The sequence below is a fragment of the Colobus angolensis genome, unplaced genomic scaffold (genome assembly GCF_000951035.1).
Source record: "Colobus angolensis palliatus isolate OR3802 unplaced genomic scaffold, Cang.pa_1.0 Scaffold222, whole genome shotgun sequence".
NCBI classification, from domain to species: Eukaryota; Metazoa; Chordata; class Mammalia; order Primates; family Cercopithecidae; genus Colobus; species Colobus angolensis.
This window is the reverse complement of record NW_012115400.1, coordinates 795,294-822,596: the sequence shown is the minus strand read 5'-3', so window position 1 is coordinate 822,596 and position 27,303 is coordinate 795,294. Positions and strand designations below refer to the sequence as shown.

The following is a 27,303-nucleotide window of genomic DNA, read 5'->3' as shown; positions in this document are numbered from 1 at the left end:
CACAGAAATACAGGCATTGCATGTTCTCACTTATTTGTGGGATATACAAATCAAAACAATTGCGCTAATGTCTGGGTCTTAGTCAATTTTGTACCCTAAGTACTGGGAGCACAGCCTTTAAAATGCATGATGAATGTTTTAATACAGGAGTGAATAGAGGAGAGGCACAGGGTAGTTGGGTGTTCTTCTGATGCACAGTATCTTCCTTGACACATTCAGTACAACTCTCAACAGGTAAGTCTCTTCATGTTATGTTACCTTATGAGAAATTAAGTGGCAGAACATGTCTTCTATTATTTTCCTTTCCAGACAAGACCAATTGCTGGCTGCATTTGAGTCCCAAGCAACAATTAGGCTGTCGCTATCACCACAGAGTCAGAGGGGATGACATGCAGGGGCCAGCAATCTCAAACAAGTCAACTCCACCAACCTTTCTGGTCACCCACTGTGTGTATAGAACCCTGCTAGTGACCAGGGTCATGACAGTAAATAATACCAGACTGTGCCCTTAAGGAGCTCACCTCTGCTAAGGGAAACATGCACAGAAACCCACAATGGTGGTAGAGAGGAAAGAGGACAATGGGACTGTGTGAGGGGGATAGTAGGCATCAAGAGGAGGAAATGGTGACATCTGTGTGAGGAGGTTGGTAAGCAAAGACTTTAACAGAAGGGGTCTGTCTATCTAGGCTTGGAAGAATGTATAGGAGTCATCTAGGGGGCACAGGTACACTCCAGGCAGAGGGCATTGCATGGGTAAAGATCTGCAGGTGTGGCTTGTGGGGATGGATTTCAAGTATTCTGGAATGAGGACAGCCATGGAAACAAGGGCAGGTGAGAGGAGAGTTAACAGATTTCATGTCAATGGCTCCACTTCAGTTTCTGGTAAGAAATCAGAATCCTTGGACTCCTTGATAACACTGATTAAATTGTTTATGATTCCTAAAGAATATGAACTCAAAGGAGGTCAGCAAAGGGGTGTGTGCAATTCTTTGCTACTGGCTACAGCTGCAGTCCCGCCTCCTTCTCCAGCACAGAAACATTTCAGCAGCTTGCCTGCAGACTGCTGTGCAGGGCAGGGAAGCTCCATGAACACAGCCCAGCAAACAGCAGCACGCAGCTAAAAGGAAGACTCAGAGGAGACAGTTGAAGAAGGAAAGTGGCGATGGACCTCATCCCAAATTTGGCAGTGGAAACCTGGCTTCTCCTGGCTGTCAGCCTGGTGCTCCTCTATCTGTGAGTAACTGTCCAGGCGCCTCTCCTCTGTTTCCTTGGACTTGGGGTGCTAACTGGGCCCCTTTTCCCTTATCTGCTTAGAAGACCAAAAGAGATGTTCAAGGAGTAGTAGTACAATTGTTGGACGTTACAAACACAGAGAGGTTATTATTGTTCTTATGCAGATCGCTGAAGGAATAAATAAGCATTTCTCCCATCCACCTTCTAATTTTGGTGACTAGGAGGGTTTAGGGACAGTATTTGGTAGTGGGAGTGATCTGATTAGGTTAGACTTGACCTACACTAATCTATGAAAACACAGCCAAGGCAGATTACAAACTACTGATCACGACGGACAGTGTGATCCTCATCCCCTTCCCAGGCTCTGGGGATTCTGGGGGCAGGAGGGTGTGGCTTGCGTTTTTGTCTCTTTATCTTTGTTTTCTGGGTTCTGTGTCTGCTGGAAGGGATGTGTAGATGTATTGTCCCCTGTGAACCCGGTGGTTCCTGCTCCCCTGCCTTCCACCCCAGGACATCATTTACATGAGGCACCAGAGAACACCAATACTTCAGGGGAAGCTGTCCCTTGGCTCTTCCCTCTTTCCTGTGCCATGCCCCTGAAAATCCCCTCCCTCCTATGAGTCACTCCTCCACCCTGTCATACACAGAACTATTTATCTTGCAATGATTAATCTCTAGAGCAAAGGAGACTTGGAGGAAGTTCTGAAGATTTATTCTTTATCTTTTTCCTCTGGTCTCTGGGAGGCTAGGATTAATATACAGCTTTGTTTCTCACCTAATGGGAATCTGCTAGCAGCCTGAAAAGGCAGGAGCCATGAAAGCCAATTTGGATTGTACACGTTTTCACCTTTATGTTACAGTACAGGAGGATGAACCCTCTCACTGGTGGGATTCCTAGCATCCTAGAGCAGGTGGAGAGAAGAGTTACTTTCCACTGTGGGTACCTGTCACATTTGACTTCTACCTCCATTTGACTTTTACTAAGAGTAGGGAACCACAATGACATGAAAATAGAAAATATAAACCTCATTTTAATTCTTTCACAGAAAGCTTAGGAATTCAGTGAGTTGTGGGAACATGGTTTCCATTGTCTAACATTTTTAAATGAATTGATATGATTTAAATTCATACCTATTTAAACCAGAATTTTTTGGAGATAGACTATTTCCAGCATGTTCCTTCTGGATGATAAAAGAGGGCTGTGAGTTCAGTATTTGTGACAATAAATGTGTGTAAAATAATGTCACCTTTCCTAAATGTCAGGAATATTAGTCTAAGGCACGAATGTATACCTCTAAGACAAGACTGCACAAATGTCTTTTTAAATATACCTGCCCAGCCATTTATTTTAATACCTCCTTTTCAAAAATACCTGCTTAGCAATTTAGCTTAAACTCTCAGGGCAGGGGGGTAAGCAAGACTGTGAGCCAGTGACGATAGAAAAGGCATCCAGGTAGGATCAGTATGAAGTGAGAAAAGATTCCTCAGCTCTCAGGGTAGAACTGAAAAGAGGTAGTCATGGGTCCTGGCCCCCCAGTGGACATCACTCAAAGGGCAAACAGGTTGGCATCTCATCTGCTTCAAGCCTGGACACAGGGGCACCATCTATGTCACTCTGTGTGTGTTCTGCCATGTTGTGGGGCTGTCACTACAGATTTGGGCAGCCAGGCGGACAATACCTTTGCTTTAGATGATGCTGGTGCAGCCCAGGAGTCAGATACTGCAGTGTAGACCATGCCCTCCTTAGGCCAACACAATTACATGCACTAGATGACTGGCTTTTCTGTTAGCCTCTTCATTGGAACCAAAAGCAGCATTACTCTACCAAACAGAGGGGAGCTGAAAAGAAACTAAAGAGTTCACCCAGCCCAGCGTCTGCCTTGACATGGTATCATGTGAGTCTATATACTCACCAAGATCTTTCCTTGGGCGCCAATGCTGCTGACACATTAACTCAATAGCTTGTCCTCACCTGAGAGGTCAGGTAACATGTTTAAAGTTCAGGAGCAGAGTATTAGTGTCATTGATTTGACATGGCTGTGACAATAAAGGGGGGAACTGAAGTGGGAATACCCAGGGCCACCCTGGTTTTGGCAGGTGGTGCAAGCATTTCCACTAACTGTTCTAGGGCAGGGAACCAAATGTATGACTGGGCCTGCCCATGCTGCCCCTGCTGAGTCCTCCAAATCCTGCCCTTCATGAAATTTCTTAGTTTTCTTTTATCACATTTTGTAAGTCATTGGATGGTTACAAAATGTTTGGAACCTATACTGCCTTGAAGGCTAACCTCTAAAGAGGAGTAAGCAAGGTCTTAATACAATTCTCTGGGATGTTTTATCATTACTTCTCTTATATGCGATACTGCATCTTTTGCTATCAACCGGAAAGTACCTGGACTTTGGAAGGTCCCTCCCTGTCTTTTAGCTGAAGGTACGTATGAGGCATGTGGATTCTTTTATGCACATCATCTTTTTCCGCTACATTTTTGTAGTTTGCCTCTCTGGAGTCAACCTTGTGGGGCTAACAGCTTCACAGCTGAATCAGTGTCTGGCAACCTCTTCCTTCAGCCTCTCTTCTTCCTCCAGTTTTCCATCCCTCAGTCACACTAGAGAGGGAAGATCTGCAAGGATCTAGATCTATCAGTTGGAGGAGTTTGCACGACTCACGAAAGATGAGTTGCAGGCAGGCCTGCCATAGTGAACACCAGGCTTAATGAGTTTTTCCTCAGAGATACTTCATGTACAGAGGCAGTGAACTGACTGTTTTCGATTGACCACCTTGAAAAAGATGAGCGTGCCTGGCACTGTGCTTCTCAGGTGAGTATTACCTGAGAAGTATTAGTTGCTGGTTCTTCTGCACACCATCGTTCAAGGACATATGGGTCAACCATCCTCCTCAATAGTTCAAATCAGAGACTGAGGTGTAGCTGAAAGCTGCCCACATTTCTATAAGGCCAATGGATGCCATGAACACAGTTGTCAATCTGTAGAAATAAGGACTCCATGACTCCTCCAAGGCCTCTGTGTGAATGAAGGTTTAAGGGCTAGATCCTAAAATAGGGTCAGAGATGAGAGGGAAGAAAAAGCATAAAAGTTTCTGAGCAAATTGTCAGCACAGGCTCTCGGTGACCCTCTGTGATTGAGTGGATACAGCGATGCAAAATCCCATCATCAATGCAGAAGACAAAAAAAGTCTTACCCTTTCTACCTAGGATGAGAATCCCCAAATCAGGGAAGAGTCCACTTACTAAACAGATATAAGGGAATGAAGTGTTCTGGAAGAATTCCTGCCTGAACCTCTCAGGAGCATTTGAGGACATTTATCAAGTATTCACTCCATGACTGGGACTATGAAGACTTTAGCTGCTTTCAGCTAATCATTGAGATTTTGGGGGGTCTCAGAGTAGAGTCAGGAAAGGACCTGATGAGTGAATGCAATTACTGCCATTGGAGTTGCTGTTATTATTTATCGTGTACATATTACCTCCCTCTCATAACCATTCCAGCTCCTTAGTCGGTAACTCAGCAGCCCTCCGAACTATAAAGTCGCAAACGCTGTGACCTGATGTCTGTTTCACTTCATAGATATGGGACCCGTTCACATGGACTTTTTAAGAGACAGGGAATTCCAGGGCCCACACCTCTGCCTTTTTTGGGAAATATTTTGTCCTATCGTCAGGTGAGTTGTTTGAACTTCTTCTTTTGCTTCTCATGGTTGCAAACATCAGCTTAGTTCCATCAGTAAAAATGCTCCTCCTTGGGAGGGAGTTCTGAAGTTTCACATCTTCAGAAATGGTGGGACTGGGTACAGTGGATCATGCCTGTAATCTCAGCCTTTGTGAGTCCAAGGTGGGCAACTTCCTTGAGCCCAGGAGTTTGAGACCAGCCTGGGCAACACAGTGAGACCTCCGTCTCTAGAAAGAAAAAATTACCTGTGCATGATATGGTAGCCCATGCCTGTAGTCTCAGCTACCCTGAATGCTGAGGTGGGAGGATTGCATGAACCCAGGAAGTCAAGGCTGTATTGAGCTGTGATCGCACCACTGCACTCCAGCTTGGTCAACAGAGCAAGACAAAGGAAGGAAGGAGGGAAGGAAGGAAGCAGGGAGGGAGAGAGGGAGGGAGGAATGGAGGGAGGGAGGGAGGGAGGGAAGGAAAAAAGAAAAAAAGGAAAGAAAAGAAAAGAAAAAAAGAAAAGAAAAGAAAAGATGTGTAGGCTCCACCCAGAGCATGGCCAGGTTTACCCAGGGCTTTCTTGCTAACTCTCAGGAGCTTCAGCTTTGCCTCAGTTGAATAGCCCAGATGTCCGGGAGATCAGCACTTGATGTTCAGGACTTGATGTGCAGACTTCGTGGCACCATAAAGAGGATTTTCTTTTTGCTCCTTGCAGGTTCCCAGGAAGGTATAGTCATACTTAGGTAGTATTAAGAGAAAAGCAGGAAGGGGGACCCTGCTAGTTAGTGGCTCATTAGCTGTGTGTACCAGATTCAAACTTGGTTCTTTGTAGCAAGAGCTCATGAGCAGTCTTTTTTCCCCTTCCTCCTGGACAACTTTGAAACTTTAGTTTATTAGGCAACCTAAATATTCACCATCAGGTAATTTGCACCTATTTGAATTCTCTCAAGAACTGCTAAACTCTCTAGGCATATTTCCATGGCTCTATCCCAGCTGTTATAACATCTTTTGTAGATTTGAAAGAAAGAACAAGAGGGTTCTGCTTTACTTCTTTTCCTTCAAAGGCTGCACCCTATAGGCGAGTCTGAGCAGGGAGTGGATGTAACTGAGATGAGATGGTGGTTGTCTATCAACCTCAGATATTAAAGCAGAAAATGAATTTGGTGTTTTTTGTTGTTGTTGTTTGTTTGTTTTTTACACAAAGGTGCGAACACTTATGCATAATCATTAGAAAGGAAATAGTTGACAAAATTATTAAATATTTAATTTTACTGAACAGAATGTCATACATGCCACATGGACTGTAAACTGTGGCTGAGCCTTTGTGGCTACCCTGGTCTGATGCTTTGCCCAAGGTCTGACCCCTGGAGGGAAAGTCACGAGCTCATGTCCAGAAGGCCAGCACCAGCCCAGACTTCCTATCCTGTGTACCTGAAGCTTGTTTCTCAGATTCTAACACTCACAACTGAGGCCTCTGTTGTCTGATTACTGTCTGAGAATTCTATACCACTTTACCCTCGATAAAAGCAGTAATTTCTTCTCCATCTTTCCCAGATCAACTCTTGTAGTAGATCGACATTTCTGGGACCTTCTTTTGCATAGTTAAAACATCACAGCTGAATCTTAGCAACAGGAAGGTTTGTTTTTACGTTTCAGAAGTGAAAGCTCAGAGCACGCATTGTAATTGGGTGTGATCTGTAGAGGTGGCACTTCTCCATCTTTTCTGTGTTAAGCTAGAAAACCGGAAAGGAAGTCTACTTTCTCATTCACTCACTCACTCATTTTCTCCCTCAGCAACATGCCTTAGACTTATCTAAATCTGCAAGACTAAAAGAGGCCCCTGGTTTCTTTAACTTTCTAATTCTGCTAGAATTCTGGAGAGAGCACATGAGATAAATGAAAAGGATACTGATGGAGGAGATAAAAAAAATTATGCATTCCCTGCAGACACTCACTTTTCCTCAGCCTCAGTTTCACCCCTGCCCTTGCAGGTGATCATTCAGGAGCTTAAGAGACTTTCGAGAGAATAAAAGAAAAAGCAAAAATACATCAGAAAGACAAGGAATTACTAGTCATAGATAAGGGTGAGTCCTTCGGTACTTGGAGAAAATTCAAGAGTGACTTTAAAGTCCCCACTTCAAATATATCCTCTGTTTTCTTGCCTTTGCCTTAAGACATCTCTGAATAAGCTTCCTACAACTGCCAGTGAAAGATGGCAGGCCTGAGGTCTGATTTCATTGGATGCAACTGTTTTCAGCCCCAATTAGAGGTAGGGTTCATTCTATTTAAAATAATAATCAAATTGTATTTTGTTTCTTCTCCCAGGGTATCTGGAAATTTGACACAGAATGTTATAAAAAGTATGGAAAAATGTGGAGGTGAGTATTCTGGAACCTCCATTGGATAGACCTACTGCCGTGATGAGGTTACCCACTGCAAAGAGGATAGTCTCTGCCCAGGGCTTCATGGGATGAAGCTCTTGCCAATGCAATTAAGAGACAGGTTCTCTGAAAGAAGAGGATAATTACTTGGGAGTAGAATATTGCAATGGGAATCTGCTTGCCATTATAAACGATGTGCAAATTCAGGGAGGTAAACAAGACAAAGATGCTCCAAGGAAAATGTAAGGAGAATCTCATAACTGATTTGAGGTAATTATTGTTAGCTACAAAGATCAATAACAAGGGTGACACCACACCAAGGTTGGACAGCCAGTTGCTGGGCAGGTGTCCTTGCAGAAATATTTTTGTGTAAAGTTGAAATGGACTTTGTGCAAAGTTGTGGTTTTGGTAGAGACTTTTGTAATGGTTTGTTTCCAGGAACACAAGTATGAGAACCCTCTCCTCATAGGCTTCTTGGGATTTATTTGTCAGGGTTAAAAAACAATTAGTGATGTCACTTTGGTTCTGATAGCGTTCACACTCGCTATTGTAAAATTTTTCGAGGCTTGTCCTACCAAAGATCCCATGTGTCACCAGGTGTCGAGGTCTTCAATCTGAACTAGGCTGGGAACATTGTGGTAACCACTTTTCTCCAGGCTTTGGTGGCCAAGGGACTCCCAGTATCGCCTTCTGTCCAGTGTCTGCCTATCCCCCTCTTCTTTTTTTCTTCCTTAGGTGCCCTTTTATCACATGTATTGTCTCTGATCCTTCTAATATGTGCTCATAAATACATGGCATCATCTCCTTCCCATATTGATTCACTTTCATTTAAAAGCCAAAACTCTTTCATTTAGACTTTGAATCTAACATGCTTTTGAAAGAAGGATTGAGAAATAGTAGAGAAACAGATTGGGAAACCATTTATGCTCCACTTTTTAAAACTTTCTCTGCAAGTATGGAACTTTTTGTTCCACTTTGTTGTTTAAATTTAAGCCAAGACTTTTTAATAGAAGGATATATAAGTATTTATTGGTTCATACCATTTTGCTTACTTTGAAGAAGAAAGGCTGAATATTCTTAAACCATTGTGTTCCCTGGTGGGCTGATGGGCTGTGATTTTATAAGGTGGCCTCAGCCAACTGCAGCAGCTGTTCCCTGTCAGCGGGGCTAGAGTTTTGGTGACAGCAGTGGGAGAGGTGCAGTGGTGTGTTCGTTCACTAGATGCAAGCGGGAGAAGGCTTTGCCTCTTTGTACTTCTTCATCTTCTCTCATCAAGTCCTCAGAAACTGCAGTGCTGGCTGCAGGGTGCTGTGGAGCTGGGACAGCCCATACAGGCAACACGACTGAGTAGAAAGAACACACAGCTCTGGATGTCCGTGGTCCCCACACCAACTGCCCCTTGCAACATTTACTCTTTTGAGCATCTGATGATTTACCTGCCTTCAATTTTTCACTGACCTAATATTATTGATAATGAAGTATTTTAAACATATAGAACATTATGGAGAGTGGCATAGGAAATACCCACGTATGCACCATCCAGCTTAACAAATGCTGTACTGTCATTTCTAGCCATGATGTCTTTAAAGAGCTCTTTGGTCTTGCAATGTCTCTTCCCTGTTTGGGCCACATTACCCTTCATCGTATGAAGACTTGGGTGGCTCCTGTGTCAGACTCTTGCCGCGTGTCACACCCTAATGAACTAGAACCTAAGGTTGCTGTGTGTTGTACAACTAGGGACATGGGTTACATGACATCAGGATCAAAGTCTGGCTTCCTGGGTGTGGCTCCAGCTGCAGAATCGGGCCAGTGAAGTTTAATCAGCTCTGTTGTCCCCACACAGAACGCAAGATGGTCCGGTCCCTGTGCTGACCATCACAGATCCCGACATGATCAAAACAGTGCTAGTGAAAGAATGTTATTCTGTCTTCACAAACCGGAGGGTAAGCATCCATTTTTTGAAACTTAAATAATGATTGATCCATTGATTAAATTTTCATTTTGAAAAAACTTATATATTCACAAAAAGTTACATAAAAAATGTACAGGAAGGTTCCATGTACTCTTCATCCTGTCCCCCACAATGGTAACATCTTGCAATCCTGTGTTAACTATAAATATAGTATATTCATATTAGGTTGGCGCAAAAGTTAAAATGGCAAACTGAAATAACGTTTGCACCAACCTGATGCTATAGTACAGGAAATTGACTTTGATATAGTTTACAGAGCTTATTCAGATTTCAGCAGTTTTACATGCTTTCGTTTGTGTGCAAATTTTTCACATTCCTAAATTTGTGCAACAACCAGCATCATCAAGATGCAGACCTATTCCATCACCATGTGGCTCCCTCCTGCTACCCTACAGTCACAACATGGAGTTTGTCTTTTTCTCTGACAGGGTCTATATCAGAGTAAACTTTAATTTATTTGAGGAGGCCAGTGTATTAATATATCCTTTTATGGATTGTTATTTTGGTGTCAAGTCTGAAAATCCTTTGCTTAGCCCTTCTTTCTACATTGCTTTTTCTAAGAGTTATATAGTTTAACACTTTACAAAATGTAACTCTATTACCCATTTTGTGTTAATATTTGCATAAGTTATTAGATTCAGATCAAGGTTCACTTTTTGCGGACTATGGCTGTCCAAATGTTCCAACACCATTTTGGAAAGGTAGGCATATTGTCAAAAATCAGCTGAGCACACTTTGTGCATCTATTTCTTATTGTTTACTCTGTCCCACTGATGACTGTGTTTACTCCTCCACCAATACCACACTGTGGTGACTCTAGTAGCGTAGAGTAACTCTTAACATCATATAGAGCGATTCTTTCTACTTCATTGATTTATATTTTCAAAATAGTTTTAGCTTTTCTTGTCCCTTGCCTTTCCATAAAAATTCAGAATAAGCTTATAAGTGTCTACAAACAAACTAGCCATAACTTGGATAAGAACTGAATGAAAGCAGAGGTACTTAATTTTTTGGCTTCCCTGGGCCACAGCGAAAGAAGAATTGTCTTGGGCCACACATAAAATACATACACACACACACACACACACTCCATGTATAGTTTTCATTATATCTACCACCACAGATAAGCAAAAATGTCCTCACATAATAATCCTCATTATTCATTGCCCCTTTCAGAGGGTCTTTCAAAATAACTGAACAGTCCCAAGTTTGCAATCACTGATATAGAAAATGTACATATCTAACTAAAAAAAAAGTCACTATTTTTTTTGATTTTTTTTATTATAAAAGAAAAGAGAACAACATAAAACTAGTGGGGTACTTGACATTGTTTTTGAGAAACTAATGCATCAGTATCTGGCTTGATGGAAGTAGCTGCAATTCCCAGTGAGTTCTCAAGGTGCTCATCAGATATTTTGGTTCTAGTTTTACTCTTCATGTTCTTCATCCTTGAAAATAGTAGGTCACAAATATAGGTGCTGCCTAAAAGCAATGACACGAATTGTGAAGCAAGGGATATTTGTCATTGGCAAGATAGTATCACAAAAATCTAGTAAAACAGGATGATGAAATTTTTCTTTAAGTTGAAAGTCAGATTGCAGCTCTTGGCATTCCATTTGAAAATTGGCAGGTAACATATTTATGTCAACTGAAAGTGGAGTCGTAAATATACCAAAATACTGATTATTTTTTCAGAAATCTTGAAATACCTGTTTTCAAATTCCTGTATCAAATTGAAAAGCAAGGATGCATATTTTTGGCTGTTCACAGGACCATGTTTAGCCAACACGTCGAAATGCATTCAATTGTTTGCCTTAATTTGAGCTTGCCATAATTTCAGTTTCATTTGGAATGCTGTTATGGTTTGAAACATTGTGTTGTTAAGTTGGTTTTCACCTTGAAGACACAAGTTTAACTCACTTAAATGGGCTGTCAAATCCACTAAAAATGCTAAGTCTGTAAGCCAGTTTTCATTGGCAAGTTCTGGCACAAATTTTGTGTTTGACACCATAAATGGCTTGATTTCACATCACAAAGCATAAAATCTTTACATTTCGCCTTGCTTAACTGTCTTACTTCTAAAAAGGGAATGACGTTGCTAGAGTCAGCATCCATACTTTTAAGGAATTCCTGGAACTAGTGATGATTCAATCCCTGGGCCCTTGTAAAATTTACAGCCTTCATGACAATTGGCATGACGTTATCCATTTTTAAAGCTTGTGCACATGGATTTTCTCGATGTATTATGCAATAATACTTCATCAAATGTTGAGCTTTGTGCGGCAATTGCATCATCTTCTATTAATTGTACAAGCCCCTCTGTTTTACCTACCATCGCCAGGTCACCATCTGTAGTTGTATCAGATATGTTTACAATGGACAAAGAAAATTGCTTTAATGTATTTTACATTGCTTTGTATAAATCTCTTGATTTAGCTGTGTCTTTTAATGGCACGGTGACATTTTCATTTCTTCAGTGGCATTATATTCATCATCAATACCTCCAACAAAAATAGCAAGTTGTGCCGTATCTGTAGTGTCAGTCAGTGCCTTCATCCATCACCAAAGCATACAATTTTAAATTAGCAGTTTTACTTTCCAAACGTCTTTCAATAGATTTCCCAATTTCTTCAGTTCTCCTGGCTATAGTCTGGTGAGACAAACTGATTTTAGAAATATCAGTTTCTAAAGGCAAATAATATCTACCACATCTTCCATACATTGCTTAATAAACTCACCATCAGTAAATGGTTTTGACTTTTTTGCTATTAAATTTGCTAACACATAACTAGTTTTTACCTTACAATAGAGTTCGTTTGAGTTGTAACTATTTTAAATATCTCTTTTGTTGAAAAGAGACTTCTTTTCAGTTCTGCCATTTTGTCCTTACAACACATACACACCAAATTTGTCAGCAGGTTTTTGCATATAATGCCTCTTCAAATTGTAGTCTTTGAAAACTCGCACAAATTCCATAGAAATTAAGCAGAGTGCTTCGCTATTTGCCTCAACAAGAAAAATAGTCATTTGTCGACCTTTCATTGAACAATCTTCCTTCATCCATAATTTTTCTTTCTTAGAGTTCTGTTTTCTTTTTAAGACATTGTGGAAGCCATTCTGGAATTAAAAGCATTATAATACATAAGCAACTATATTTACTTTTATTATGAAAATTAACAGAGAGGAAAATAGAAAGCAAGGTTTAATAATCAAATAACAATACTTACATGTCTTCTAAATAATATTGAACAGCTATCATTTACAAAAGTAGGTTGAAATATTATTGATAATCGCTGTGTTTTACTTGCCAAATCACCACAAACACACCTAATATCTGATGGTGTCAGTTCAGCTGTCCATGATTGGTAGATAACACACTGGAAGTCGCAAACCACCTTAAAACTTAAGCCACACATGCATACAAATGGCGAGAGTGTCTGCTGTACAGCAGCGCTCTGCCTTGTCCAGAATACACACTTGAATTCTTTGTCACAATTCACTTCACGTAGCATTGCAATAGCGTCCTCTCACTCTTTATTTTGTTAGTTAATTTTAAAGGTTTTTCATTTCTTCTAGCTGAACTGTTCGCAACTATAATGCAAATTATGGATACTAGTCCATTATTTGTGGATGTGACATACTCTGATTATACTTTTCCATTCCATTGTCGTCTACAAAGTTCACCCTTGAGAATCGCATAGTCAAATTACAAAATCACCAAAAGAAATCGCAAAAAAACTCAAAATGTTTTAAGAAAGTTTCCAAATTTGTATTGGGCTACATTCAAAGCCATCCTGGACTGCATGAGGCCTGCAGGCCACAAGTTGGACAAGCTTGAATTAAACCAATAGAACAACTTGGGTATAATCTCTATCTTTATGATGTTCAGTCTTTCATTCCATGAATATAGTATGCCTCTCCATTTATTTAGCTCTTGTTTCTTTCCTCAACATTTTGTAGTTTTCAGCATGGAGATCCTGTACATCTTTTGTTAGATTTACACCAGAAATATTTCATTTTTGTTGGAGTAACTGTAAATGATATTGTTCTTCTTGTATTTTCACATATTGATTGTTGTTACATAGAAATGTGAATGATTTTGTGTGTTGAGATTGTATCCTATAGCCTTGCAGAACTTAATTCATTCTAGAAGTCTTTTTGTATATTCCTTGACATTTTATACATACAATTCAATTATGTCACCTGAAAATAGAGACAATTCTATTATTTCCTTTCCAATCTGTATGCCTTTTATTTCTTTTTCTTGTCTAATGTATTAAGGCATCCAGTATGCTCTTCGGTAAGAATGTTGAGAGTGGGCATTTTTGAATTCTTCTTGATCTTGGAAAAGCCATTCAGTCCTTCATCACTAAATGTGATTTAACTGCTTTTTTTATAGATTGTCTTTATCAAGTGAAGGAACTGTCTCTCTCTTCCTAGTGTATTGAGATTTTATCATGACAGCTGGAAGTATACATTTTAAAACAAAACATAGTTGTGGAAGATAAGAGAAACTTCCAAGCATGCTAGCTTGATAGTCCAGCCCCAAGTTGGGAAGAAGAATTATCCCTTTCTTTTTTCTTCTTTTATGGAATAAAAAATTAAGAGAAAAGAATTTTCATGGAATTGCATTATTCCTTCAAAACAGGCTTCTAGTCTTAAGTATTACCTACTTTTCTAAAAAATCACCACACCATGGCATAACTTTTTCAAGTCGCCCATGCTGTAGGTGTATTAAAGACAGAGCTGGTTTGAGGCAACACACAATCTGCCCATCTCTCACCAATCCTTTTCTACTCTGCACACTCAGAGGAAGGGCTAGGTCTTGTTCCTGTCTATTCCACTGGAAGAAGTGTTCCCTACCATGTGGAGCATTTGCACTTAAAAGGAGACTGAGATAGAGACGCAGGAGACCACACCAGACGGCTGGGTCTCCCCACTCCCACCCCTGCCCCACATACACTCAGAAGAGGCTAGACATCTAGGATCTCTATTGAGCATCTTGGATGTGGCCTGCCATAATATCATATACAGTCAATAAATAATTGTTAAATAAGTGATGCCTCTTCAACATATTTTGTGCAACCATGAAGACCACCACAAGTAATGTGAGACAAAATGTTTCTGCTTTGAACTCTAGCCTTTAGGTCCAGTGGGACTTATGAAAAGTGCCATCTCTATAGCTGAGGATGACGAATGGAAGAGAATACGGTCATTGCTGTCTCCGACCTTCACCAGCGGAAAACTCAAGGAGGTATGAAAACAAGATGAGTTTTAATTAGAAATGTAAAGAATGAATCTGGGGACAGGTAGAAAGTAAGATCACAGTCCATTTCCAAGGGGTAGTTCACTGAGTTCGAGCTTCCTAAAAATGGTCTTTTATCTTTATGTACAGAAAACACATCACAAAATTCATTATAAAATGTCACTTACAGCTCCATGCTGGAGAAAGCCATGTCCTTCTGGGACTTGAGTTTGCACATTTAACTACAGGTAGTGATCTGTTTTTGTGCTTAGATGTTCCCCATCATTGCCCAGTATGGAGATGTGTTGGTGAGAAACTTGAGGCGGGAAGCAGAGAAAGGCAAGCCTGTCACCTTGAAAGAGTAAGTAGGAACACAGCCATGGGGTTCTGAGCTGTCATGAGCCCTTCCAGCTGCCTGCCATGGAGTCAACAGTCCCACTGTTGGGTTACTGCAGTGATCAGACAAAAGCAGGGCAGTGCTGCAACTCCAGAGAGTCACCTAAGAGGGAGTGGCTCCCGTGAGAAGGCAAGTCAGCAGGGGAAAAGGGCCTTCTCTCCTGTGCACAGGAGCCAGGATTTACTTATCTGTTAACTTGTCACCATAAATATTCTGGGAGATTAAATACATACTTTAGAAATAAAAAAGCATGATCGTATCAAAGTTTTGAGTGTAGTGGATACGGAACTGTGGTTAGGCAAGCATGGTACTTGTTGCCTTGCATTGGGTAAGATGGGAAAGTTACAATGGGGAACTTGGAACAATTTCAATCCCTTCATGGTTTTTCTGAGAATATCAGCAAACTATGAACTATCAAACCTTCCCACTACTTCCTTTTCCTCCAATCTCAAAAAAGAAAGGGTGCTAGAAATGCTATAGGTAGGGCAAGCCTATTATTTGCTGTCTACACCTGTATGTGCTTCAATTATGCAGGAACGACAAGTGTAATCGGAGCCTGTCCTGGTCAGACTTGGAACATGTGGTCACTCAGCTATAGGATTCTCCAAATCAATGTTGGAGAGATCTATTTTTTTTAACCAGAACATTCTTGATTGTCACATCTTACAGAAATGACTCTGTCCTCAGGGCAACTTCAGGTCAGAGGAGCTGGGGATAGTGGAGTTTTCCAGAGCTTTAGCAGGGATTGTATAGAATAAAGGATGATATTTCTAGGAACTCAGAACAGGATGTTGCTGTTTCATAAAGTGCTGAAGAGGAATCTGCTCTGGGCATAGAGTATGTAGTCTGACAACGCCACCTTTCTTGAATCCACGAGGAAGAGTTAATTATTCCACTCTTGTTCTGCTGAAGCACGGTGCTTACACATCTTGTATCATCCACACTCAATACATGCTATTGTAATTGTCTGATAATGGGTCTCTGTCTTCCTACGACTGAGCTCCTTGTCCTCAGAGGTGAGTCTAACTCAGCTTGGTGTCTCCATCGCCCCCAGCATAGGGCCAACTGCATCACTGGCACCGGATAACCACCTTCTGAGGGAGTTGATGGAAGATGACTCAGCAGATAGTTCTGAAAGTCTGTGGCTCTTTATCTGTCTTGACTGGACATGTGGGTTTCTTGCTGCATGTATAGTGGAAGGACGGTAAGAGGTGCTGATTTTAATTTTCCATATCTTTCGCCACTCAGCATCTTTGGGGCCTACGGCATGGATGTGATCACTAGCACATCATTTGGAGTGAACATCGACTCTCTCAACAATCCAAAAGACCCTTTTGTGGAAAGCATTAAGAAGTTCCTAAAATTTGATTTCTTAGATCCATTATTTCTCTCAATAGGTATGTAGACTATTATTTCTTTCTCTCTTCCTTTCAAAATCACTGCTTTCTTGACATAGAATTCACATATCATATAATTCATCCACTTAAAATGTACAATTCCATTGTTTATAAGATAATCAAAAATATGTATGACCATTACTGTTGTAAACTAAATGTTTTTGTCAATCTAGAGCCCTCATACATTTAAGCTATCAACCCCCAACCACAAACCCCATCACCCTAAGCAACCAATAATTGACTTTCTGCCTCTATAGAGTTGTCTATTCCAGACACTTCATAGAAATAATATCATTGATTTTTCTGTTGTTTCTTATTCTCTATTTCATGAGTTTGTACTTTAGTCTTTGTTGTTTTCTTTCTTTTGCTGGTTTTAGGTTTCATCTGCTCTTCTTCTTTTAGTGTTTTGTGGTGCAAATGGTGATTATCAATTTGAGATATTTTCTTCTTTTAAATTTAGACATTACAGCTATAAATTTCCCTCTGAGCACTGGTGTTGGCTACATCCTGTGTTTTGGTATATCATGTCTTCTATTTGTTCATCTCAAAAGAATTTCTTGTTGCCCTTTTGATTTCTGCTTTGACTCACTGCTCATTTAAAACTGTATTGTTTAACTTCCACAAATGTATGAGTTTCCCAAATTTCTTTCCCTATTGATTTCTAGTTTTATTCCAAGGAAGTTGATGTATAGATGCTGTGTATCATTTCCTCAACAGCATGATTAAGTTAAGCAGCAGATTATGGTCTACATTAATCCAAAAACTCTAGTCCAATAGATAAAGGCTAAAAGGTCAAGGTAATCCAAAAACTCTAGTCCAACAGATAAAAGGCTAAAAGGTCAAGGTCAAGGTCAAGTGACGTCTTTGGTCACTCCAAAGACGCAGAAGGTGCCTTTGATCTCACTGCTGTAGTGGTGCTTCCTATGTATAGACCTGCTCTTGCTCAGTCACCGACCTGAAAGAGGGGCAAACATGATACAAGGAACGGGTTCCAGTTGAGAATCACGATGTTCTTATTCCCATTACTGGTAGAGAAAATTATAATTGCTCCAGGTAAAGTTTGCATTTTCACTATGATTTCCTTTTGTTTGTTTTGTTTTTCCCACAGCACTCTTTCCATTCCTTATCCCAGCTTTTGAAGCATTAAATGTCTCTGTGTTTCCAAAAGATGCCATAAATTTTTTAAATAAATCTGTAAACAGAATGAAAAAAAGTCGCCTCAACGACAAACAAAAGGTAAAATCTGGTGGTGGTTAAATGACGATGTTTAGTTTTTGATAAATTTAGATTTTATACATATGATAGTGCATGTATCTGTGTTTTTAAAAATAAAGACAGAGAACTTACGTTTAGAACAAGGGAAGTCATTTGGTAGAAATAAAGAAGGAGATTGGAGAAGGAGATGAGAAAGAGTCAGAGAGATAGCATTTAAAACTTGCTATCAGGCACAATAATTAGTATGTCATGATATAAACAGTATTGAGATATAATTTTACCACTTCTCTTTCCTTCAATAGATTGTCAAAGGATAAAGTTTCCTGTTTGAAAATATATTTTACTGGTATTATGCTTTCCTCATATCACAGATTGGTAAAGAAGCATTTTAAATCCAAGACTCTTATTTTACATATTCTGCAATGAAGGGTCCTATCAGGCTACCTGCGGACTGCTGACATGTAGAGTGTGGTAAATTTGAGTGCTTCCCAGCCTGGAGTAAACAGGGGTCTTCTCCAAGAATTGAGGCTGCAAGGTTGGCTAACTCAGCTTTGCCTTCAAGAGCCCTAGAGGCCAGCCAAAGGATGTCTGCAGGTCAGGGAGGCAGGATCAGGTAACCCAGCTGTCACTGAATATTATATAAAGTTTGAGAATGTTGGAGTATTTGAAAATGCTCCCCCAAAAAAGCTACTGATGAGTTCTGGAAATGTCAGGAGATAAATCTATGTGGACACTGTTGAAGAAAAAGGTAGAAGAATAAAAGATCCAGGACTTCTTCCTGGGTAAGCAGTTACCACCAGAGATGGAACCCGGCAACTCTTCGGCCAGAAAGCTGTATCCAAAAGACAGAGAAGATGAGGAACAGGGAGGGCAAAGGCCAAAAAGCAATTAGACATGACAGCTAGATTTGTTCAGGAAAACATCCTGCTTTCCAAGGATTTAGATGAATATTTTTGTCAACTGGTGACAAGGCAACACCCGTCAGACTTCTGGTCTTCCAGAAACCACAGGGAGACTGAGGGAGGGAAGTCAAGAAGGGAGGCTGAGGAATGCACTTTTGATTTACTTCTGACTTCATGAGTAACTTTCTGCCAATGAAATCTCTCTTTTTGCTTCTAGCACCGAGTGGATTTCCTTCAGCTGATGATTGACTCTCAGAATTCGAAAGAAACTGAGTCCCACGAAGGTAACCAAAAAGTGCTCCTGAGGGCTACTGGTGGGGACACTAGGAGGGAGGCCCTTGTTCTGAAAATGTGCAGGAAGTATTCCAGGAAGATGAGAATTTCTGCCACATAGCAGAACAACACACATTTAGATGTTATAAATGGTAGCTGGAGGCACTTTCCAGAAGCCCACAGGTATATCCATGTTCCAGGCTTGAATGGCAATGCTAAGAAAACCTAGAATGTTTGGAGGACAGTCAGTGGTTTGTGGGTCACCTACATGAGCTCATATGCCAGTTCTCAGCCCCCTCCAGATCCACCAAGTGAGAACCTCTACTTGGAAATTTATATCAAACATACCGATCAGGAGGCACACTGTCCCAGTAAGGGTGATTTTAACTGGCAGTACTTGATGAAAGTGTGTTTGCCAGGTTAATCTACTGTAAAGTTTTGTTTCTCCCTTTGAAATGCATAAGTAACTAATGGGGGAAACCTCTGAGACCATGTAAATCTACTTCAATCTTCTATCTACTAGTGTTATGACCAAAACCATCATTACTATCTACTAGTTTTGACTAAAACCATCATTACTAAGACAGTGGCAAAATGATAATCATGGTCAATTTAAACCTACCAAAATGTGGCAACCATCCCACAAAATTCTCGAATACTTAACAATTGGTTCTAGAGAGCAGGACTGGGCAGACTCCAGTACACCACTTTAAACATGTCCATGTCTACATCTACTTCTGTCTTTCTATCTATCTGTCAATCATCTATCTATCTCACTAAAGCTTGCTATGATAAAGAAAATAGTCTATCATTTCACTGTTTCATATAGAAATCACTAGATACCTATAGCCACTGAGTACTGGACATGTGGCCAATGTCACTGAAGAACAATTTTTAAGAGTATTTAATTTTAATTGAATAAAATTTGAATTTAAATAGCCATGGGTGGATAGTGGCTACCCGATTGGACAGCAGAGCTCCCAACTTTAAAATTACACTTCGACTTCAACTCAGTATAATGGGGTTCAATGTAACTGAATAAAATAATTGGATGGTTGAATTTACCCATAGCAGCATACAGAAATATTCACTGGTAAATTAGAACTCTATAGACCTTTCTCACACTCATTTTATATTGTGTTTGGTTGTGAGTTACATGGTTGCAGCAGGCACCATATTTATTTTTGTGTTTCAGGTCTGTAAAGGTCCTAATCTAGTCCTGATCAAACAGACCAGTGACGGATCATCGTGAGCTTCTCTCAGGAGAAATATCAAGAGAGAGGCCAACTTGTAATCATATGAACTTGCTATTTTATTAATGCCATCCATCAGACTACAGTCAATCACCACGCTTCTGGCTTTTTGTCTGTCTCTGCTGTCTTGCACACCCTGAGATAGTCCATTCTGAGAACTGTACCCTAGATCTTGTATTGCCTGATGCCTGTCAAACATGTAATCCATGCTGCTTAAGTGAGGTGGTACACACAAATCACCACATCTCCTGCAAGTTTGCATTTTGATTCAGTAGTTCGACGGTGGGGTTTGAGATTCCGCATTTCTAATAAGCTCCCAGATGCGACTGGTGCTGCCGGTCCATGAAACACACTTGGAGTAGCAAGAGGTGATCTGTAGCTCAATATTGGTCCTTTAAGTTCCCTCAAACATATAGAGAGAAAAGGGCCTAAATATTGCAAATTCTCTCAAGTTTGTCAAGCTATATTGGAATTCTCTCAAAGTTTGTCAAGCTCTATTGTAGAAAATCAAATTTTTCTTCGGGAAAAGGCTACCCCATATTTACTTACAGATAAAGTACTCTTAGGATCATTCAAGGTGCACACCCATAACACTGAGTATGTAAGACAGAAATGCTCTCTCTGGAAATTACAGCTGTGCTGGTGTTGGGATGCCATGAGGAGGAGTGGATGGCCCACAATCATGCAGACCTTGGGAAAACCTGGATTTAAATGATTTTGCCTCGTTCTGGCCCTTTGTAAGATACACATCGGAGTGAAAACCACCCCCAGTGTGATTCTGAACTGCTTTTCCATTTTTTCCTCTTGGGATTGGAGAGCTTCACTTAGATTTCATCTAAGCTGTGATGTTGTATGTTAACCTGACTTACCTAAAATGTCTTTCCTCTCCTTTCAGCTCTGTCTGATCAGGAGCTCCTGGCCCAATCAATTATCTTCATTTTTGCTGGCTATGAAACCACCAGCAGCGTTCTTTCCTTCATTATATATGAACTGGCCACTCACCCTGATGTCCAGCAGAAACTGCAGAAGGAGATTGATGCGGTTTTGCCCAATAAGGTGAGGGGATGACCCCTGGAGATGAAGGGAAGAGGTGAAGCCTGAGTAAAAATTCCTCCTCACCACTCCCGGGAGGATATTTATGAAAAGCACAATCACTGATTCTTTCACTGACACTATGCAGAAAGCCTCTGAGGAGAAAAACAAAGGGAGAAACATAGGGAATGGTTGCTACTGGCAGAAGCATAAGATCTTTGTAAAATATTGCTGACCCTGGTTCATCTGCATTCTGTTACCACAATAATGCTAAGTAAAAAAATAATAATAATAAAATAAAATAAAAATCCAAAAACCTCAGTGGCATCTAATGATAAGCATTTACTGCCCACAAGACTGGATAGTGAGCTCTGCTGATACTGGCTGGACTTGCTCTGGTCTGCCTGTGGTCTGACGGAGCCTGGCCCTGGGGACGTGGTGCAGGCTGACTCAGCTCTCCCCACACCTGTCTCGTGTAGCCACTGGCACCTGTCAGGTAGCCACTGGCAAAGAACCCAAGCTAGGAACCAGGGTATCTGACTCCTGAGCTAAACTCGTAACCTCTACAATACTGCCTCCCAAATATAACACCAAGTGCTAGGTACATATCATCCAGTTCTCAGACTTCTGCCCAAACTGGGATTCTTTTTGGTGTGAAGAGACCTGGCCTGTGGGGCTGACCCTGGTGTGGCAGTGAGGCAGACACAAAGGGATGTTTACATCCAGCCCTGAAGATTACAGTCCAGCCCTGAAGCAACAACTAGGGGACTGTTCCAAAAGGAGGGGATGGGGCTGAGTGTGGGGTTTTATTCTCTTCATAATTTTAACAACAACTCAAATTGTGTACCTTGGTAGCATCCAATCATAAATTTATTGTGTCATATTTGTGATAGAAAGGAACAAGTTTATCCTCAATTTTACTTATTTATTTATTTATTGAGACAGGGTCTATGACTCTATGACTCAAGCTGGAGGGCAATGGTGCAATCTCAGCCCACTGCAAAGTCTGCCTCCCAGGTTCAAGCCATCCTCCCACCTCTGCCTCCTGAGTAGCTGGAACTACAGGCACACGCCGCCACACTCAGCTAGCTTTTGTATTTTTTGTAGAGATGGGTTCTCACTATGTTGCCCAAGCTGGTCTCAAATTCCTCAAAAGAGTTACCAAGCAGGACTTTTCAACCAATAATCCTTGTGTGAACAGGATATTTGCTCTTTTTCCTGTTTTTCTTTCCTGGTACAGATGTGTGACCTCTTTTTGAAAGGTGATAGTGACTTTTGTGTATTTTATTTGGTGGTATTAGTCATAGCCCATTAATCACATTTCTTCCCATGAGAGAGAAAAATCACTATATGGTCATGCTAAGGATTTCAGTCCCTGGGGTGAGGATGGTCCTGAATATCTCCTACATTCATAACCCTGCCATACATCTCAGTAGGTCACTGAGCACATCAATGGACATGACAGTTATTAAAATACTTCACGAATGCTATGATCATTTACCAGTATGAGTTATTCTCTGGAACTTCTGATACTTCAATAGTACTGCATGGACTCAGTTGAGAGTTAATTCAAAATCTCAATTTATCCAAATCTGTTTCTTTCTTCCCAGGCACCTGCCACCTATGATGCCGTGGTACAGATGGAGTACCTTGACATGGTGGTGAATGAGACACTGAGATTATTCCCAATTGGTATTAGACTTGAGAGGGTCTGCAAGAAAGATGTTGAGATCAATGGGGTGTTCATTCCCAAAGGGGCAATGGTGGTGATTCCAACCTATGCTCTTCACCATGACCCAAAGTACTGGACAGAACCTGAGGAGTTCCGCCCTGAAAGGTACAAGGCTCCCAGGAAATGGAGCTCACCCTGAACCGGGCTGGTTCAAGCATATTCTGCCTCTCTTAATCTACATGACAATCGTGTGGTTGTACAATCTTTTGCTTGTAAGTCTTTTTATCACAAAAAAGTGATAATTATCAAAGTTCACAAACCACAGACTAGAAAAAATGAAACTACCGCCATCCACAGTCCCAGCACCTTAAGATGAAGATCATCAATTATGTCCCTGTGGGCATTTTTCTATGCCTATGTAGATGTTTTAAAACTAGAATGGTATCACTTTTTATTTGAATTCTTGCTTACTTAACAGGAAACTATCCACTGACCTACATTACTATAAATATATATGTATATATTGCATATGCCATAAACCATTTAACCATGATAATTATTTCAGGTGTATAGGCTTTTTATTCCTTTCCGTTTTTTCTATGCTGTGCCCTTTAGCTCTCTGAATTTAATGGCAACTTTAAAACATGCTTCCACGTTCCATTTGCTTTCAACGTTGCTTGCTGTTTCCTCTATGGTAATCATAACAGTGCAGGCTGAGGTCCTGGGAAGTCCTCAGCCCTAATGATTAGGGCTATCACTGCGGACACAAGACAGCACAGGTCCTCCTGGTCCTGTCTGTGGCTGCAGTCCTGTGCCAGCTCCCTTATACTCTCAGTAGACATCTCACAAACTCCTCCTTGGAGGTGTCTTGAGCATGCTCTTCTGGGAACTCAGGGACAAGGTCAGGCCTTAGGCACAGTTTGCACTCTGGATACAATTGGTGTTTTCTCATTACTGTATTATTAAGCAAAATTTAGAATGACATTTTTAGGTACTGGCTGGTGATTTAGGATGCTTGGGATCTAGACTTTCATTGGCCCCTACCTGCAAGTTTGCTGACGGCAGCGACCTTGTCTTGTTGGCCATGGTGTCCCTAGTGCTAGCATGGAGTCTGCACATAATACTTGTTCACAGAGCAAGTCAGAGCTGACCAAATTCTCTGTTTTCTAGAGTAGAGGACTTCTATGTTTCCTGAAAGCTCAGCACTTCCACCTCCTGTGGCTGCACTAAGACGAAATCAGAGACCACTCGCTGTACTTCACTTTGAATCACTCAGTCACCAAAGACACAGTGCTTGCCATGTGTCAGGAACTTGGCCAGGCAGGGAGAAATCCATATGATTTATACAAATCTAAATCATGAATCCATGATTTATATAAATCCATGAATCCATGATCTATATAAATCCATAAATCTATATGATTTATGTAAATCCATAAATCTATGATTTATATAAGTCCATAAAACCATATGATTTATATAAGTCCATAAATCCACATGATTTATGTAAGTCCATAAATCCATGATTTATATAAGTCCATGAATCCATGATTTATATAAGTCCTTAAATCCATACATGTATATGTGTGTGTATATATATTAGAGAATGTTTGACATATACACAAGTATATTCTATAGACACCAGCCTATAGAATAGTTTTTGTGCATCTCCATGTATCTATCACTGGTTCCAACAGCCATCAATCCATGTTAGCAACCCCATCCAAATGCCACCACCACCCTCCTCCTGCCTATTATGTTATTTTGAAGCAATAGCCTGTAAATATTTCAGAATGCTCTCCAAAATATAAGAACTCCTGTTAAAACATATGACAACAATGCCATTACTTTCCTCAGATCAACATTTTTTCCTTACTATAATCAAATATTTAGAAATCAAATTTGAATATAACATGGGTCAATCTTCAAAGAATTTATAGCCTAGTGGAACACATCAAGGAAAGCAGTGATGACACTACAGTAGGGTAGCATCGTATGCCCATGTAAATTATTCGACTTAAACTATTCTATAAGGGTGTAGGGGAGAAAGAGAGGAAGAGATGGACAGAACAACCAGGAAGAGAAGGAGGCAGAGAAGCAGGCAGAGGAGAAAGTGGATGGGGAAGGTGGAGAGGAGGAGGAGGGGAATTAGAAAAAAAGAGATGACAGGAGAAGGAAAGGGAAAAATAACAACTTGAAATAGCACAAGGCACTTTCTCCTTCTCCTTTCTCATGAATGAGCATGTGACCAACATAAGTGTGAGTTGAGGCAGGAATCCACTTTCACATCCCTCAGTCTTATCACTTATGTATCTTTTAGAGTGTGAACACATCACCACCCTGAATAGAATTTTAGAGTTTAGAGATAAATTTGATTTGCAACAACATTCATCTCATCTCAAGAAATCTGAACGCTCCTATAGGGTATGGAGAATGGAAAGGACCTGTAGGTTACGATTATTATAACAAAATAACCAAAGCAGGATTCCAATGACCAGCCCATAAAAGTATCCTGGGTATTACTGGTTGGGAGGTGGAGGGGGCTGGTTCTTAAATAAGAACCCCTAACATGTAACTCTGTGGTTTTCATATTTCATTAACTTTTTAATCTACCAATATGGAACTAGGTTCAGTAAGAAGAACAAGGACAGCATAGAGCCTTACATATACACACCCTTTGGAACTGGACCCAGAAACTGCATTGGCATGAGGTTTGCTCTCATGAACATGAAACTTGCTATAATCAAAGTCCTTCAGAACTTCTCCTTCAAACCTTGTAAAGAAACACAGGTCAGTGCACTTTCTGTATGTTGTATTAAGAATTTTTTAACAGAAGGGTATATATTTTTTAAAAGAATACGCATATCTTCTAATAATTCATTCTATGGACCAAAGAACGTCTTTGGATCCATCTTTGATCATTAAGGATGCTTCAGTTCTGGACTTCAAAACCTGTAGCATTAAGAACATCATGTAAAGTCCCTGCAGATTTGCATGGCATGATTATGTGCAGTCTCTTTGAACCTGAGTAATTTTAAAATCAGTTTCAAGCCAGTTGGAAAGAGGAAGTGTTCTGCACAGTCATGAAGTGCAATGATTACCTGGCTGTGACTTAAATGATGCTCTCCATCACCAGAGCCTGTAGACGCTCTCTCGTGACAGTGGTTCACAACCACTAGCTGTATATCGGAATCACCAGGGGGCTTTAAAAATTCACGATGCCTGCGATATCTCAGAAATTCTTAACTAATTTACCCAGAGAGTGACTTTAAAAGCTCCCTGATGGGTTCTCACATGAAGCCAAGGTGGAGAATGACTAATTTCTGGTGGATATGAAGGACTACCAGAGAGCATGGCTATCCTTAGTGTTTGACCTTATGTTCCAGGTGATACATCTATAGAAAGATTTAAAATCTTTTCTTTGAAGAAGTTAAAGAACAGATGTCATTGATTCATATTAAGCAATAGCCTATAAGTCTTATTTCCAGCACTGGTGCATTTAATATGCAACTCCACACCTTAAGTTCACTTTGTGCTTGGGAGAGCAGGAGGATGGAGATGGTTGCCATCCATCAGTGGCTTCAGGGCAGCTGTGTAGCTTTCCTATGTATGTATTCAGGCAGGGAACTCAGCCCTGAGAGAAAGTGGGCCACTGGCACACCTGGGACAGGGAAGATATTCCCTGGCAAGTTCTCAGGCATTTCAGGCTGGCAACTCTTTGTATCCATGGCAACTTGCTTTCCCCTCACTGAACTGAGATCAGAATGTTACTCTGTTGGTGGCTCCCCCAACAGTGAAGGAGCGACTCAGTGACAATAGTGCTAGCAGTATGAGTCACTGTACAACTTGAGAACTTCCCTGTTTGCACTACGCTTGGAAGCCAAGAGGAGATGTTAAAAATAAAAGAATAATTCCTTCTGAAGACCTTTCCCATCATTGCACTTGATGGGTTCACTCGGGAGGGGTTACTAGACTCCGGAAGTTGAAAACTGCCCACATAATTAAACTGTACAACAGCTACTCAGGATTACCTTGCAAGTTTTAACCTACAAAAATTTAACTTTATATGGCAATTCCAAAGTAGTTTGCCATTATACCTCATAATCTGAATTTAATTTTTAAAACTCATCCTTTTTACTTCACATTTAATTTTTTTTAAAAAAAAGAAAAAAAACACAAGTCCACAAGAATTTGTCACAGGCCTGGCACAGAGTCGGTGCTCCATAAATATTTTGTTAAATGATGGATGGTGAGGGTTTTTACTATCCAGTATTTACCCAGCTTATAGATTAAGTACGAAGAATCCAAGATACATGGTGTTGAGAGTCGTTTATATAAGCTTGCAAAGCGTTTCTGTCATTCATGTATTTTTTCTACTTTGCTTCCATCTTTTCTTCTCTCACATCTCATTTATTAATTCTCCATATGCTTGTTTAACTTTTGTAGATCCCCTTGAAATTAGGCAACCAAGGCCTTCTTCAATCAGAAAAACCCATTGTTCTAAAGGTTGAGTCAAGAGATGGAACCCTAAGTGGAGAATGAGTTATTCTAAGGACTTCTACTTTGTTCTTCAAGAAAGCTGTGCCCCAGAACACCAGAGATCTCAATTTACTTTGTCAATAAAACCTTGAAATAAAGATGGGCTTAATCTACTGTA

The 27,303-nt window shown here is 40.5% G+C and overlaps 1 protein-coding gene across 5 annotated transcripts; it reads left to right on the top strand.

Moving 5' to 3' along the window:
* The first annotated feature begins 1,034 nt into the window (after positions 1–1,034).
* LOC105513065 (cytochrome P450 3A5) lies at positions 1,035–27,303 on the top strand. 5 transcript variants are annotated; one of them, XM_011943845.1, is made up of 14 exons: positions 1,035–1,233; positions 4,445–4,705; positions 4,818–4,911; positions 7,233–7,285; positions 9,132–9,231; positions 14,401–14,514; positions 14,778–14,866; positions 16,151–16,299; positions 17,408–17,535; positions 18,634–18,700; positions 20,838–20,998; positions 22,585–22,811; positions 25,274–25,436; positions 27,093–27,303. In XM_011943845.1, the coding sequence occupies exons 2-14, from the start codon at positions 4,665–4,667 to the stop codon at positions 27,186–27,188; spliced, it is 1,482 nt and encodes a 493-aa protein (XP_011799235.1). In that variant the 5' UTR covers positions 1,035–1,233; positions 4,445–4,664; the 3' UTR covers positions 27,189–27,303. The 5 variants fall into 5 exon arrangements, with proteins under 5 accessions (XP_011799235.1, XP_011799233.1, XP_011799234.1 ...); XM_011943844.1 differs by lacking the exon at positions 4,445–4,705 and adding an exon at positions 7,686–7,696 and having other exon boundaries at positions 1,063–1,233; positions 7,233–7,279; positions 9,140–9,231; XM_011943843.1 differs by lacking the exon at positions 4,445–4,705.